The sequence below is a fragment of the Anguilla anguilla genome, chromosome 10 (assembly GCF_013347855.1).
Source record: "Anguilla anguilla isolate fAngAng1 chromosome 10, fAngAng1.pri, whole genome shotgun sequence".
NCBI lineage: Eukaryota > Metazoa > Chordata > Actinopteri > Anguilliformes > Anguillidae > Anguilla > Anguilla anguilla.
This window is the reverse complement of record NC_049210.1, coordinates 41,495,426-41,508,846: the sequence shown is the minus strand read 5'-3', so window position 1 is coordinate 41,508,846 and position 13,421 is coordinate 41,495,426. Positions and strand designations below refer to the sequence as shown.

At 44.3% G+C, this 13,421-nt stretch overlaps 2 protein-coding genes across 4 annotated transcripts in view; both read right to left on the bottom strand.

Annotated features, from left to right (window-relative positions):
- Nucleotides 1–559: 559 nt before the first annotated feature.
- foxd5 (forkhead box D5) lies at nucleotides 560–2,113 on the bottom strand. The gene has a single exon (XM_035380018.1). It carries the CDS (start codon nucleotides 1,849–1,851, stop codon nucleotides 793–795), a length of 1,059 nt encoding a protein of 352 aa, XP_035235909.1. The 5' UTR covers nucleotides 1,852–2,113; the 3' UTR covers nucleotides 560–792.
- A 2,375-nt stretch (nucleotides 2,114–4,488) lies between these two features.
- Nucleotides 4,489–13,421, bottom strand: part of cbwd (COBW domain containing) — a 29,344-nt gene continuing 20,411 nt past the window's right edge. For all 3 annotated transcript variants that reach the window (XM_035379953.1, XM_035379952.1, XM_035379954.1), the window contains exons 8-16: nucleotides 12,439–12,485; nucleotides 11,485–11,571; nucleotides 10,931–10,975; nucleotides 9,909–9,965; nucleotides 8,379–8,430; nucleotides 6,868–6,936; nucleotides 6,703–6,768; nucleotides 6,164–6,293; nucleotides 4,489–5,782 (exon numbers count right to left, since the gene is read on the bottom strand). In XM_035379953.1, the coding sequence (XP_035235844.1) occupies nucleotides 5,703–5,782; nucleotides 6,164–6,293; nucleotides 6,703–6,768; nucleotides 6,868–6,936; nucleotides 8,379–8,430; nucleotides 9,909–9,965; nucleotides 10,931–10,975; nucleotides 11,485–11,571; nucleotides 12,439–12,485 (633 nt within the window). In that variant the 3' untranslated portion in view covers nucleotides 4,489–5,702. The remainder of the gene's footprint in view (nucleotides 5,783–6,163; nucleotides 6,294–6,702; nucleotides 6,769–6,867; nucleotides 6,937–8,378; nucleotides 8,431–9,908; nucleotides 9,966–10,930; nucleotides 10,976–11,484; nucleotides 11,572–12,438; nucleotides 12,486–13,421) is intronic.

The window sequence follows — 13,421 nt, the reverse complement described above, 5'->3', positions numbered from 1 at the left end:
GGCGTTTTATTCTTATGAACTAACAAGCGGTCGTGGGGGGCGTGGCCTGGACCTTGCATACATTTTTCCTTCAACAAATATTAGCCAAATAATGTTAGGTGAAGTGTACGTTACCCGCGCGAAGACGGTTAAATTTAATCACAGTCGTATGAATACAAAATGCCAAATGCATCTAGGTGCGCAATTAGAATACTGGGATTTTTTTAGACCATTCTGAGAACTATAATGACTTGTCTTGTGTTCAAAAAAATAGAATGGCAATATTAACCGAACTGAAAATAAAACAGAAGATAAAACAGCGTTTTAAACATCATAAACGATGGCACATCAGTTGCTGCAGATCGTGTCAGCTACTACTTTGATATTCAGATTAGCCTGTTTTCTGGTCATGGATTAGAATTTCATTCAAAATAGAAAACCAACTTTATTTAGAATGTCAAATATTATGCAAAATAACCACTGACAAACACGAATTTTAGGTCACACATTTATTCTCATATAATCAAACCACACATAACTGAAGAAATATTTTAAATACAAGGTATATTTCAGTCACTTATTGGTGTAGTCTATTATGACAACACACGTCGATTAACAAATATATTAACTCTATTTATTTACATTAAAGCTATAATTAAACAGCAATCAGATAGACGTACACATATTATCAGAAATAATTATTTGGAATTCATAAATAACGTGCAGCTCACAGATGAAGTCACAATGAGTCGTGCGTAAATGGAACGCCTTTACGCGACAGTTGGAGTCATTTCTGAAATGGCAATGGAATGTTTAGCAATGAGGGTACGGAATCTGCATCGCTTCCATGGCCGAATGGACCGTGCTTAACAAGGGAGTCGGACAAAATGAAGTTCTTGGCGCAGAAAACATAGCCGGAACCAAACAGGTCGCCGATCTCGCGAAGAATTGCGAATAGTCCACCGGGGGCGACTCGGGGCCGTCCAGACTTGGCGGACAGGAAGGCGAAGTCTTCCCCATGATGCTGTCTATGCTGAAGGAGCACTTGCTTTGCGTCACGCGCGTGGGCTTTTGCTCCGGGGAGCTCGCGCACAGCTGCACCTGAAAGCCCTTTGGTTCGGAGACCTTGCCGCCGCTCACCCCGTGGTAGTGAAAATACGGAGAGGGCGGGATCACGACCCCATCCCGCAATGGCATGTACCTGAGGGCCGCCGCCTGCGCGCCCCCTTGGCCCTGAACACCGTAAGGTCGCCCACAGGGTCGATAGGTCGACAGGCTGAAATTTGGGTAAAACATGATGCCGTCTTTCACGTACTCTGGTTGGTTTCTTTTGAACCTTTTCCTTCGACGAAGGAAGCTGCCGTTGTCAAACATGTCCTCGGAGGCTGGGTCCAGGGACCAGTAGTTGCCCTTGCCCGGATTTCCGGGCTCCCGGGGGATCTTGATGAAGCAGTCGTTGAGGGAGAGGTTGTGCCTGATTGAGTTTTGCCAGGCGGGAAACTTCTCCCTGTAGTAGGGGAATTTGTTGCTTATGAAGTCGCAGATGCCACTGAGTGTTAGCTTCTTCTGTGGGCTTTGCAGGATCGCCATGGTAATGAGGGCTATGTACGAATACGGGGGTTTGACCGAGCTGTTCTGTTGTCTCCCGGACGAACCGGCGTCGGCGCAGAAACTGCTCTCGCTCTCCCCGGACGAGTCGACTTCCGAGCAGTCCAGCTCGGTGACGCGTTCGGCAGACACCATCTCCTCCGGACAAGACAAAAGAGTTTCGGGGATATGCGATTCATCCTCCCCGATAATGTCTATCTCATCCTCGTCCGGCGGAAGGACTGCTTGTTGCAGGGTCCCCTCATAATCCTTGGAGAGAGTCATGGTTGCCACCTTGGGTCTCTGCTACAAGGTGCGAACGGTGCAACAGACGATACGACCAAAAACAAACCCAAAAGTGTGTTTGAAGCCAAAGTTCCCCCCTTCTGTACTCCGGCTCTCCTCCCCAAATGTTGCCGGCGGTTTGCCGTGACTGGAGGTGATCCTGGTTTTTATGAGGGGTGGGTCTTAACACCCATCCCCTGCCCCATTGACGACCAACCCCATCAGAATGGCAGGTCGCCACAGGGAATGAAGACGGACAATTGCGCAGGTGTCAGAAAAGACAATGTACAAACGTAATGTAAAAAAAGAAAAAGATTACTCAAATGCTAATTGCCCTAGGGTACTTATGCAAACACTTATGCTCATATCCGTTATTATTGTTTTTGCTCAAAGAACACCAGGCTACCCGTGTTAAAAATAATGCCTATAACTACAGATAAATGAGTTTAAATGTGTGGACTAAAAATATTTGTAGTGTTTCATAGCTTAATTCATGACATTAAATTGTGTATCTATTTGTCTCCATGGTGTCATTCGTCTGTCATTATTAGGCCTATAATATTAATGCTGCACTCACTTCAAATAAATACATTTTAAAAAATGAACAATAAAAAACAATGAGTTCATTAATTGTGCTAGATTTATAATAGCTTCGTTGAATCCGTTGCGGATGCGTTTTCTCTCCACTTTAGAATGTATTTACATGCATATAAATGCATAGGCCTCTCGGTCCGTCGGCCTATATTACATTTTATTTTAATGTTTTAAAACATCATAGGAGCAACAACAAGTTGTGTGTAAGTTTTTTTTTCTTGGGGATAAGAGGGCGGTGGGGTAAGATGACAACGCACATCGTAATGAGTATTACACTATTCGTTTAGAAAATAAAGGTTTGATGTGCCTGCAAATCTAATAAAGCGCTTTTGAAAAGTAAAATGTTATGTTCAGACTGCCACAGCCTAACAGGAAAAATAAATTAAAAAGATAAACTGCTGTGTGGCCTAATAAATTTTAAATTGATCCAAAACATGCAGCGAAAACAGTAAATTTAGAGTTAGTTTTCTTTTCGCCGGACACCTCGCAGTTGTGTAATTACAAACTACTTAGAACACAGTCACAAACGCACAGTAAATCCAGAGTTCAAACCGACAGTAGCACCGTGGGAGACGAAGCGCGATTCTGGTCAACTTTTCACACCACGCCTTATCCTCGAGGATTTAAAAAACTCGGCATTTTAGCCTCGGACCGCCCGGGGGTTTCGTTTAGTTTCCCACCCGAGGATCCCCGCGGGTGGCGTGGCCATGAAAATGGACGTGGCACGGCGCCCCGCCGGCGCAGGAGAAAAGGCACCAATAGAAGCCCGTAAACGAGGCCATCAGCATCCGAATCGGAGTCGGAAACGACCCCAGCTGCAGCGTGAGTTCGGGCAGCTCGGCATGGAAAGGGTTTTTATTTGGGAAAGAGAAAAGGGGGTGGGGGTCTGAATGGACAAACAAGATCCTCAAAGCAAATCTTCAGCGCTTCGGATATGTGTTTAAAACCGTTAATGTTGATCTCAATTGCAAATGAGAGCGAGAGGTGCCCCCCCCCCCCCCCCATCCACTTCCTCACCTGTGCGAGATTTCAAAAGGAGGAGGAGGAGGAGGAGGGGGATTCTCAACGCATGCTCGGCCGCTGATTACACTGGTTACATATTAGATTTCCACCAAACTAGGAAATAATTGACATCCCGTGTTTTACGCATCTCATATTTCTCTATATGGTGTCTCAAAAAGGAACGATGAAAACCAGACTCAGGAGAACATTTTTTTTTTACTGCAGGGAAACGTATTCATCGACGAAGTACACAGATATTTTAATTAGTTTAACATTTTATATGTTAGGTTTGTTAAACCGTCAAATACATGCAATTGAACTCGAATCGCTTTTGTTTAACTGCAATGCCAAAAAAACGGTCAAGAACAAAACGTAGAAGCCATCGGCAAAATCCTAACTGCGGGTTTTATTATTTTAGGCCTATTTAATATTTGTGTCATCCCGTTTATAGTCACTGTGTGACAAATAGATTGTAACGGGCAACACAATGTGACAATGTGAATTACAAGTGTTTAATAGTTTAAAGTTATCCCCCACCCAAAAAAAAACATGAATTAAAAATCAGCATGTCTAAATCACCCTAAATTACCAATCGACACATCTTGCATGGTTTTCATCTGTAAACTTCCTGAACCTTCTGAATGTGAATAGGGACCGTCATGCATTTTCTTACCTCACGACAGTGGAAAGAAACAAAAATCCCTTTATTTTAGGCTATTTATTTATTATAAATAAATAAAATAAAAATAAATAAAAAACAGCAAAATGCTGTGCCGTGTTACTTGTTTAGGAGCGATAACCGCTGATTACGGAACAACACTACACTTCACACATTAGTTTAAAAAAACAGGTTAGGTTTAGCCACCGAAATATCAACTATGCAGCTGGCGTTTTTTTAAAATTCGTAGAAATTAGACGACAAAAAATATGACAAGATTAGAGAGTAGTGTGTTTTTAACATAAAGATTATCCGCTGGTTTAATGTCTAAAAATAGCAGTCCTTTTGCCTGAATTATTCAAAGCACGGAACAAAACCAATACAATTTTCTTTTAACTTATTTTTATTATCGTTGGTATTTTTAACACATTAAAATCATATAACCTAAACCAACCTCCCCCAATCCAACTATCAAAAAAATGAACATTTTAGCTTCACAGGGAAATCAAAAATCAAAATACAAAAATAGTTTTCTACATTTTCTACATTTCAAGCAATCAATTTCTTTCACAAAAGCAGTAGTCGTTAAAGACGCTAAAATTCACGCGCCTAAGTGAGATACCACGCTAGTTAAACTATTCAAATTACACTGCACTATGCAACACACACAATAACAATATTATCATAAATATTATCTTAAATATTAACAAAAAGCCAAGGGAAAACATTTAATTTATTTATCAAAAAGTTTTTTTTCTTCAACTTAACCGTTAGGCACAAATGTAGTTAATGCGTTTCAATTCTCATTTTCACTTTGCCCTCGAAAACGAATGACTGATGTAACTATTTTTAGCAGTGTATAAAATTATTTACACCTTTAAAACTAAAGTAAACGAAGGCAAGAGGAACATATTCGTTTCCCATTTTTACAAATGCTTTTCCAAATATAAAAGACTGAAAAAATTAATATTTTATGGCAGTTTAACATTTCCATGTTAATTCACTGGTGTTAATGTGACTGTTGTCAAACGATAAACTTATTAGCCAATTAATATTAAAGAAGACTGAGATTCTGGGTAAATATTACTTCAGACACCAGCTCCATTTATGATTATATCACTACTTATGAAGCTCAGCAAATGTCCAACCAACTGAACCCTTAGACACTAGTGAAATTCTTCCATTTTAATAAAAGTTTTAAGAACATCTTTTTCTCAACAAAAAATCTTCCTTCATACGTTTTGATTAAAAACCTGTTCTGCTGAAAACATTTTTAGGATTTACGGGAGAATTTTTACATTTCACAGCCCAGCTAAAGAGTTGTCAGGATGTCAAATGTAGCTATATTTGTTTGGGCCTGCTCCTCATACTCCGTTAAACAGCCAGATATGCTTGGACCGTTGTTACAGTCTTTGTGCCAAACACCCAGTAAAACAGCTGGATATACTGGCCAGTTGTTACAGCGTCAATGCCTAATACTCAAGTAAACAGCTGGATAGACCGTCCCTGGGAGTGGTGAGGCCGGTTTCAGGGTCTCTGTGGCGTACCGTTGTCGTGGAGGTTGCCATGACAACGACAGGGTAAGGGGGAAGTGGCTCTACAACGGCTGCCTGGCTTCCTCATTCACAACCTGGGATATGAACTGATCCTGAAGAACAGCCTGCTCCAGATTTCTACCTGCAGAGAGAGAGAGAGAGAGAAGGAGAGAGAGAGATGGAGAGAGGGAAGAGAGAGAGAGAAGGGAAGGGGTGAGAGAGGAGAGAAAGAGGGACAAATTGACCTGGCGGGTTTTGTGACAGTGTAATTTCATGTGCAGGACTGACGTGCACATCTAGCTTGCGACGGCTATTCCCCTGTGCACACGTCCGTTCAGAGACTGAAGAGTGAGACGTTACAAGACGGAACAATTCAAATTTCATTTGTGTGTGTGTAGTTATGCCTGAGCTGTTCTAGCACTCACCTGTGAGGACCAGGTGCCTTGACTCACTAGTGAAAATCAGGTGTTTGACTCACTAGTGAAAATCAGGTGTTTGACTCACCTGTGAGACCATGACTCACCTATAAACACCAGGCGGTTGACCCTCGGCTCAACCTCGTCCCAGGCCTGGGGTGTCTCCTCCAGTTCGTACAGCTCCTGCACCCCCTGCAGCATCACCTGGTTGGCCTTGTCCCGCAAGGACAGGATGCCCTGTGTTACGGCGTCCGAAACATACACCGGCGTCAGAAAACAGCGACACTCGGGCTTGGACATTTCCATAGAGTCGATTCAGGAAACAAAATGAAATTCCATTCCTGGACTGGAAAATGACTGTGACGCTCAGTTGAGGCTTGTTTCAATTCGTGAATGAACTCCTTGAATCGACTTGAAATGTCCAGTGCTAACCCAACTCATCCAAAAGGGAGCTTGAGTACTCTGTAACAGTTGATTTATCACTGAATATTTTACTGCGCACACACACACATACACATAAACACACGCGCACACGTCCCTGACTTTGGAGCAAAAAATAATAATAAATAAATAAAGGAACAATCATAATTGTACCCCAAGTGCAGCCGTAAACTGGTAAAGTTAAACAAAGATTTCAGAACTATACCTTTAATCGGATGACATGCATGGGCTGCCCAGCTGTGTTTTTGAAGGTCTTCTCCCATAAAAGGTTCTTAAAATAGATTTTAAAAAAAAGAAATTAAACAGGTCTGGAAAAACACACAGTTCGAGTGCAACACGTAAACACTGCAGAATCTAAAGATAAGTATACCTGAATGTAAATATTTAAAACGTCCTCAGACACAGTCCCAGGGACTTCAAACGTCACTGTAAGAATGCTCTAAAAAAGAATGGAAGGACAGATTAAGATAAATAAAAATAAAAATTCATACAGACAAACAAAACACCCCACCGCCAGCTCACATAATTATATTTGGGAAATGGGTCAAGAGATTTAATTCTTCCGCTAATTCTGCTGATATAGAACACACCTCCCTCCTTAAAATTCTTTTGTATAACCATTTTATTTTTTAAGAAATGTATTTATTTATTTTACCACAATTTGATTATATTCTTTAAAAATGTTTTTTTTTTTTTTTTTTTTTAAAGTAGGTTCTTGTATTGGCTTCTTCCCCAAACATTTTTTGCCAAGCTGCGTATGTCAGTCTGGATAGCAGTGTCAGTTAAATGCCCAATTTGTTTGTAAACTGTTTAGTTGATATGGAAATAATTATTATTCAAGTGGTGATAAAATTTCTGGGGCGTGTTGGTGCACGTTTGCCTTCTTTAATAGGAGCACCTTGATTCATTTTTATTTTTCCAAAAGAGTTAGAGCAATTTTACAAGGCTCTAGCATGGGGCATGCAGCAAAATGGTCAGTGTTAATAAAATTTTTAATAGAGTATATACGAGTCCAAGATGGAGAGTTAAGCGTTGTTGTCAGTTGACTTAGCACTTAACACGTTGCCGTCTTCCACAAAGCGCTGCAGATTAGTTTGTCCTTTCGCTGTTTAGCGAGGAGCCCAGAGAAAAGGGCAGTTTTAAACGAGGCTCCGATCCCGAGGTCATTGGCCCACTCTGCCCTCCTCCGTGTGAATTTCCCCGCGGCCCTGAAAGGGCACTTTGCAGACATTTAGGCCATTGTGTGCGCGGACGCTGGAGTCAAACACTTCCTGTTTTTATTTGGTATAACAACAGGCGGCGGAGGGGCCATTTGCATGAAAAGAGCATCCTGGATCTGGGCTGTTTGTGGGGGGGTGGGGATGGGGGGGGGGGCAGGTTGGGGGGTCAGGGGCGTGTGTCTGGGGGGGAGGGGGACAATGCCAAAGTTCGACCCCCCTCCTGTGGGGCAACGTCATGGGGCTCGCTGACGGAGAGGAGCGTGGTCCTGTACAAAGGGAAGGACAAGCTCGCGGGATACGCCCCTCCCCGAACCCCCCAGACCCCCTCCATCCCGGGACAGCAGGCCGCCTGGAAAAAGCAACCCTATTTATGCTATAGCGCCCCCTGTGGCAGAGCAAGAAGAGAGAAAAACGGCTCCATTTTGTCTGCATATTAAAATATATTCTGGATGGTTCATTCGTTTAAGGCACAACACTGTATGTGCACGAATGAGCCTCACAACCCTTGGATCAAACCCACCCAATCCATGCCAGTGCTGAAATGGAGATGTTGGGTGCTAAATTTATATACTTAAAAAAAATTTTTTTTGAAAACAATGATATTCATCTCATCTAAACGTTAAATCAAGAATGTGCGAGCTTAGAAAGCAGAAATGTTTACCTTGTCTAGATGTGGTCGTGTCGTTTTCACAAACTGCAGCTTTTCCTTTAAACTGGGGACCACCACACACACACACACACACACACACACACACACAGACAAGGCTTTGAAAAGAAATCAACAGCGCACATAAGGCTGCCTAACAGATGGTATAAACGCCTTATCAGCGTCTGATTTACGGGTCAAAACGATCTTTCACAAACTCAAACTGAGGCTCCGTAATCCTGTGTCCCGCTAGGCCCGAAACCCATCCTGCTTTTCAGTTTTATTTAAGATCACGAGCCAGTGCAGGGGAAAGCAGATAATAAAAGTGCTTCTGGGCTGCTGGACCCTCGCCAGATAACATGGGGGAGTCGTATATGGTACATATACTGGGGTGCAGCGGAGGAGAGGAGACAGAGTTTTATGTCAGTGCTCTGCATGTGTGAGTGCCTGCACGCGCTACTGAACATTCTGCGAGTTCAGCTGCGTTCCGGTGCCCGACTCATTGGGTGAGAAATACAGCCGCAATCAACATAAGACACAACCACACCACACACACATGCCGCCCCCTTTATAATACAGTCTCCAGATGTTTGGACTTAACTGACCCTTTTTTTTTTGGAGAAGGGGAGGGGGGGGGGGTCACCATTAGCATTCTTAATCCAGCTCCTTTTACATCTGGTGTGTGTGTGTGTGTGTGTCTGCATGTGTGTGCATGATGGGGGGGGGGGGGGGGTGAAACCCCCACCTCTCCCAAAAGCATATGGCCACACAGAGGGGTTGTCGTCACACGCCACTCTGTACTGTCCCCACTGCGCTGTGCCACACAGGTGAGCCGGGGGGGGGGGGGCGGGGGGGCGGGGGGGCGTAGAAGGTAGGGGCAAATGTGTGTGACTGCATGTGGAGGGGGGGAGGCCAAGAGTGCCTGTGTACTCTTAAAACAAAAGTATAGGGGGTCCAGTGTTACCATGGTAACCCCCCCCCCCCCCCCCCACACACACACACACACACACACTCAAGCACTGGGGACACTGTCCAGCATGCTGCACAAGGCCTCAATCTCACACAGCTGGTGGGGTGTGTGTGGGTGTGTGTGTGTTACCATGGTAACACTAGACCCCCCTATACTTTTATTTAATTCTTTCTCAGGAGGTGGCTAAGTACCTCAAGAACCTAAAAAAGGTTGTTTTCCATGTAACAGACTCCCTCCCAACTGGCGTACTGTGCGTTTCTTTGAGCATAGACCGTGTTTATTATGCAAAGAGAAGACAAGAGGCATCAATTCTCTACCCCAGAGCAGAAAACAGCATTCGAGCTCAGAGAGAACACAGACTTCATCTCCACACTGCCTCAGGCTTTACATGTGATTACAGACGCAACAATGTTTTCATTGTGAATTTGATTTGCAAACACTTTATATGAATATGAAGGTTGAATAGTTAGAAAATTAACAGCATAACCACTAAGTTCTGTGCGGCAGAAAATATCAATATATTTTATGTATTATATAATAATTCACTGGATATCAAAGATGAAAAGGAAGCCTACCTTGTGCTGTCCTTGTTATCAAAAGAATGAAGATCTAACACTTGGGATAAGTCAACTCTGAGGAGGAGAAACACAGAAATTACTCTGAGCAGACATCACCATTATTAATATCAACAGTAATCAATGCGCACACCTGTCATTTTTTTAAAGATGCAACTGGTGTGATCTGTCATTACTTGTAATGTAATTGTTTACAACCAACGCAAAAAAAAGCTTTAACTTCTTGATTTAAAGACCCTATCGAAACATTGACATTATCAGCAATGATCAACTTTAAACAAATAAGGACAAAGCATGTGTGTTCTGCACACCTGTCAATCACTGCAGGACCACAGAAAAAACAAAGGATTCCCGCAGGTAGAAAGTGTGAACAGTGATTGGTTGGACGTGTTTTTAATCACTGGAAATGTGTTCTTGCTTGTCAGCTGAAGATCTCTGGCTTTATGGCATTATCATTCAAAAGATCTTCAGCCTGTGAGACTCCATCCAGCCATGCGCATTTAAGACCTCCAGTGGGTGGACGTCAGGAAGAGGGAGGGGGCGGGATCGGGAGCAAAAGGGGGCGGGGCCAACGGAAGCACCCATCTTTGTTAGCATCAGATGGGAACTTGGGGGTCATGGAATGTGGATTTGAGGGTAACTGGACACCCGAGGATAGCGCCACTGTGTTTGTGTGAGGGAGCGGGTTTGACAGCTAGCGGTGTGTGCGGGGTGTTGTTTTTCCAGCGTCGTTCCTTATATATTTAACCTTTGACCTTTGACATGAGAACAAAGCAGGAAGGAGGAGGGCGGGGTCATCCAAAACTGCTACACTGACAGGTGGTGAGCTCCAGTACCCCGGGTCCTGGTCCCAATGCACCCTCTCAGTATGAGGACACAACGTCCACGCAACGTCCATGTGACGTTCACGCAACGTCACTGCTGCATCTTCATGTCATTCACGCAGTGACTGTGCAACACCCACAGGACTAACTGTAACACGCTGGGACAGGAAAAAGCATTTCGTAAAGGGGAAATCTCACCTTGACTTCCGCGTTTCTAGAATTTTCACGAGCCCATTTATGGACCTGGTCAGAGAAAGAGAGAGACAGTGAGAGAGGGAGGAAAAAATACGACCAGCTCGACAGGGAAAGACTGGAGATCTACATATGGATCACAATATACTGAGACTTTTTAAACGTCTGTACATACAACCAGAACCACACATTTCAGAGGGTTCTTTTATGTGAGTGAGTGAGTGAGTGAGTGAAAGAATAAATAAATGAATGGTAAACCAAAGCAATTGGAGGCAAACAGACTCAGACTCAGTAGCAGTGCTGAGAAAGCCCAGTCGCACTTCAGCGTGACAGTCCAGGTCAGAACAGGCTCCGTGTGCGGTTTGTGAACGGACACTGTGCGAGTATTCCTGGAGTGACAGAACGGGTACTCTGTGTGTGCGGTTTGTGAACAGACACTATGACGGGTCCTTAAGTAACTGAAGGGGTTCTCTGTGTGTGCAGTTTGTGAACAGACACTGTGAGAGGTCCTTAAGTAACTGAAGGGGTACTCTGTGTGTGTAGTCTGACTGAAGGAGTACCTCACGGTCTCTCTGAGGGCCCCCAGCTCCTCCTCGCTCACCAGGTCAGTCTTGTTGATTATTGTCAGGTCAGCCAGAGCAATCTGCCTGCAGAAAAAACCCCCCAAAAAAACACACACACTCAGCACTGTTCAAAAACACACACACGCACACATGCACACACGCACACACACTCAGCACTGTTCAAAAACACACACACGCACACATGCATGCACACACACACACACACAAACACTAACACTCATTCATTCATTTCACATTAAGAAATAACTACTTCTATATAAAAGATGGTAGTTACTTCGTAGTTCACTGAAAATCACCACAATATTCAATTTGTTGGGAAAAAAAACGAGCAGGACAGGACATTTTTGGATGTAGTCTCGGCTGTTCACATCACACCCCTGGCTCTGTCCACCCCACTCCACCCCACGCCCCCCAGGGCGGATATGTGGGTGGCCTCCACATGGTCACGCTCAAACAGGACCAACATTTTGTTAGGAAGAATAACAAACACAAACCTGGGGTGGGGTAGGGAGGGGTAGCAAGGGGGAGGGGGTTGATGATGGGGATAATGGGATCGACTGCAGCTTTGTTTATTTTCCACACTCGGCCAAACACAGTCAAGCAAAGCATGAGACACAGCAGACACACACCTCTGGGGTCCCGGGTTCGAATCCTCGCTGCAGTTTGGCACTCAGTTTCATCTACATTTACCTCCATATAGCGGGGTTGGGGTCAGATTTAATTTCCAATTCAGTCATTTCACAAATTGAACTGAAATGCAACTCATGAATTAAGTCCTTGTAGAACGTAATGGGTATTTTTCAATTCAGGAAGCGAATTTCAGTTCATTTCTTGAACTGGCTAAATTAAATTTAAAATGGCAGTGTAGCTGCAGAATGAGCGCTAGCAGGGCTAGCGCGGGTAAGAGAAGATAAAAACACGGGGCAGTACCTGGCCGCCTCGTTCACCAAGCCCTCCGGCTTCTGCTCACTCAGTTGCTGAAAAACAAGGAGCCATTCTCACGCCAACAGCACTCAAAACTACAATTAAAAACTGCAAAACAACCAAAACTACAATACAGAATTTCATCAAGTGGTTAACAATAAAACAAAACTCAACTGACTGCAACAAAACTGCTGTGGGCTTCACACAAATATGAGAACACTTCTCAATAAATGCTCTTTTTTGAACACTGAAGAAGTCTTTGTCCTCACTAGCTTCCTGGGTTACCGTAGCGATAGGAAGGAGAGAAAACAAAACACAAAAAAAAAATCTTTTTCACGTCCGTCAGTCTCCGTCAGTTTGCCGGTTTAGACAGGGGATGTCTTCCATTTACCCACCACTGTCAGACACCCCCAAAAAGCTCACCCCCCCCCCCCAGCACCCCTATTCAGCACCCCTATTCACCTTCCCCCAAGACCCTGTTATCCATCGTGTCAGAGTGAATGAAAAAGTGACACTTCTTAAATAGAGAAGAACGATGGAAAAGGGGGAGGGGGGCGGTCCGAACGCGCCCCTGATCTCTTCAAATGGAATCATTCCCCAAACATTTTGACCTGTGAAAGATAACCCTATTTATTTCTCTATTTCTATTTATCAACACCGCCAGTAACCCCCCCCCCCCCCCCCCCCCCAGCCCCCGGCACCTCCGCACCCTGCCTGCTCCACACACACACACACACACACACACACACACACACACACACGGACACACACACACCTCTGTAATTGAGAAGAGGAGTCTTGTTGAATATGTAATAACAGATTGTGCCCTTATCCTGACCCCCCCTTCCCTCCGACGCCCCCCCCCCCCCCAATGGCCGACTGTAAGCTCTCCCACCGCCCCCTACCCCCACCCCAACCTGAAGATTCGGTAAAAACAGAAGCTCCCCCACCCACCCCCACCCCAAGTCCCAGGATGCCCCTACCAAGTC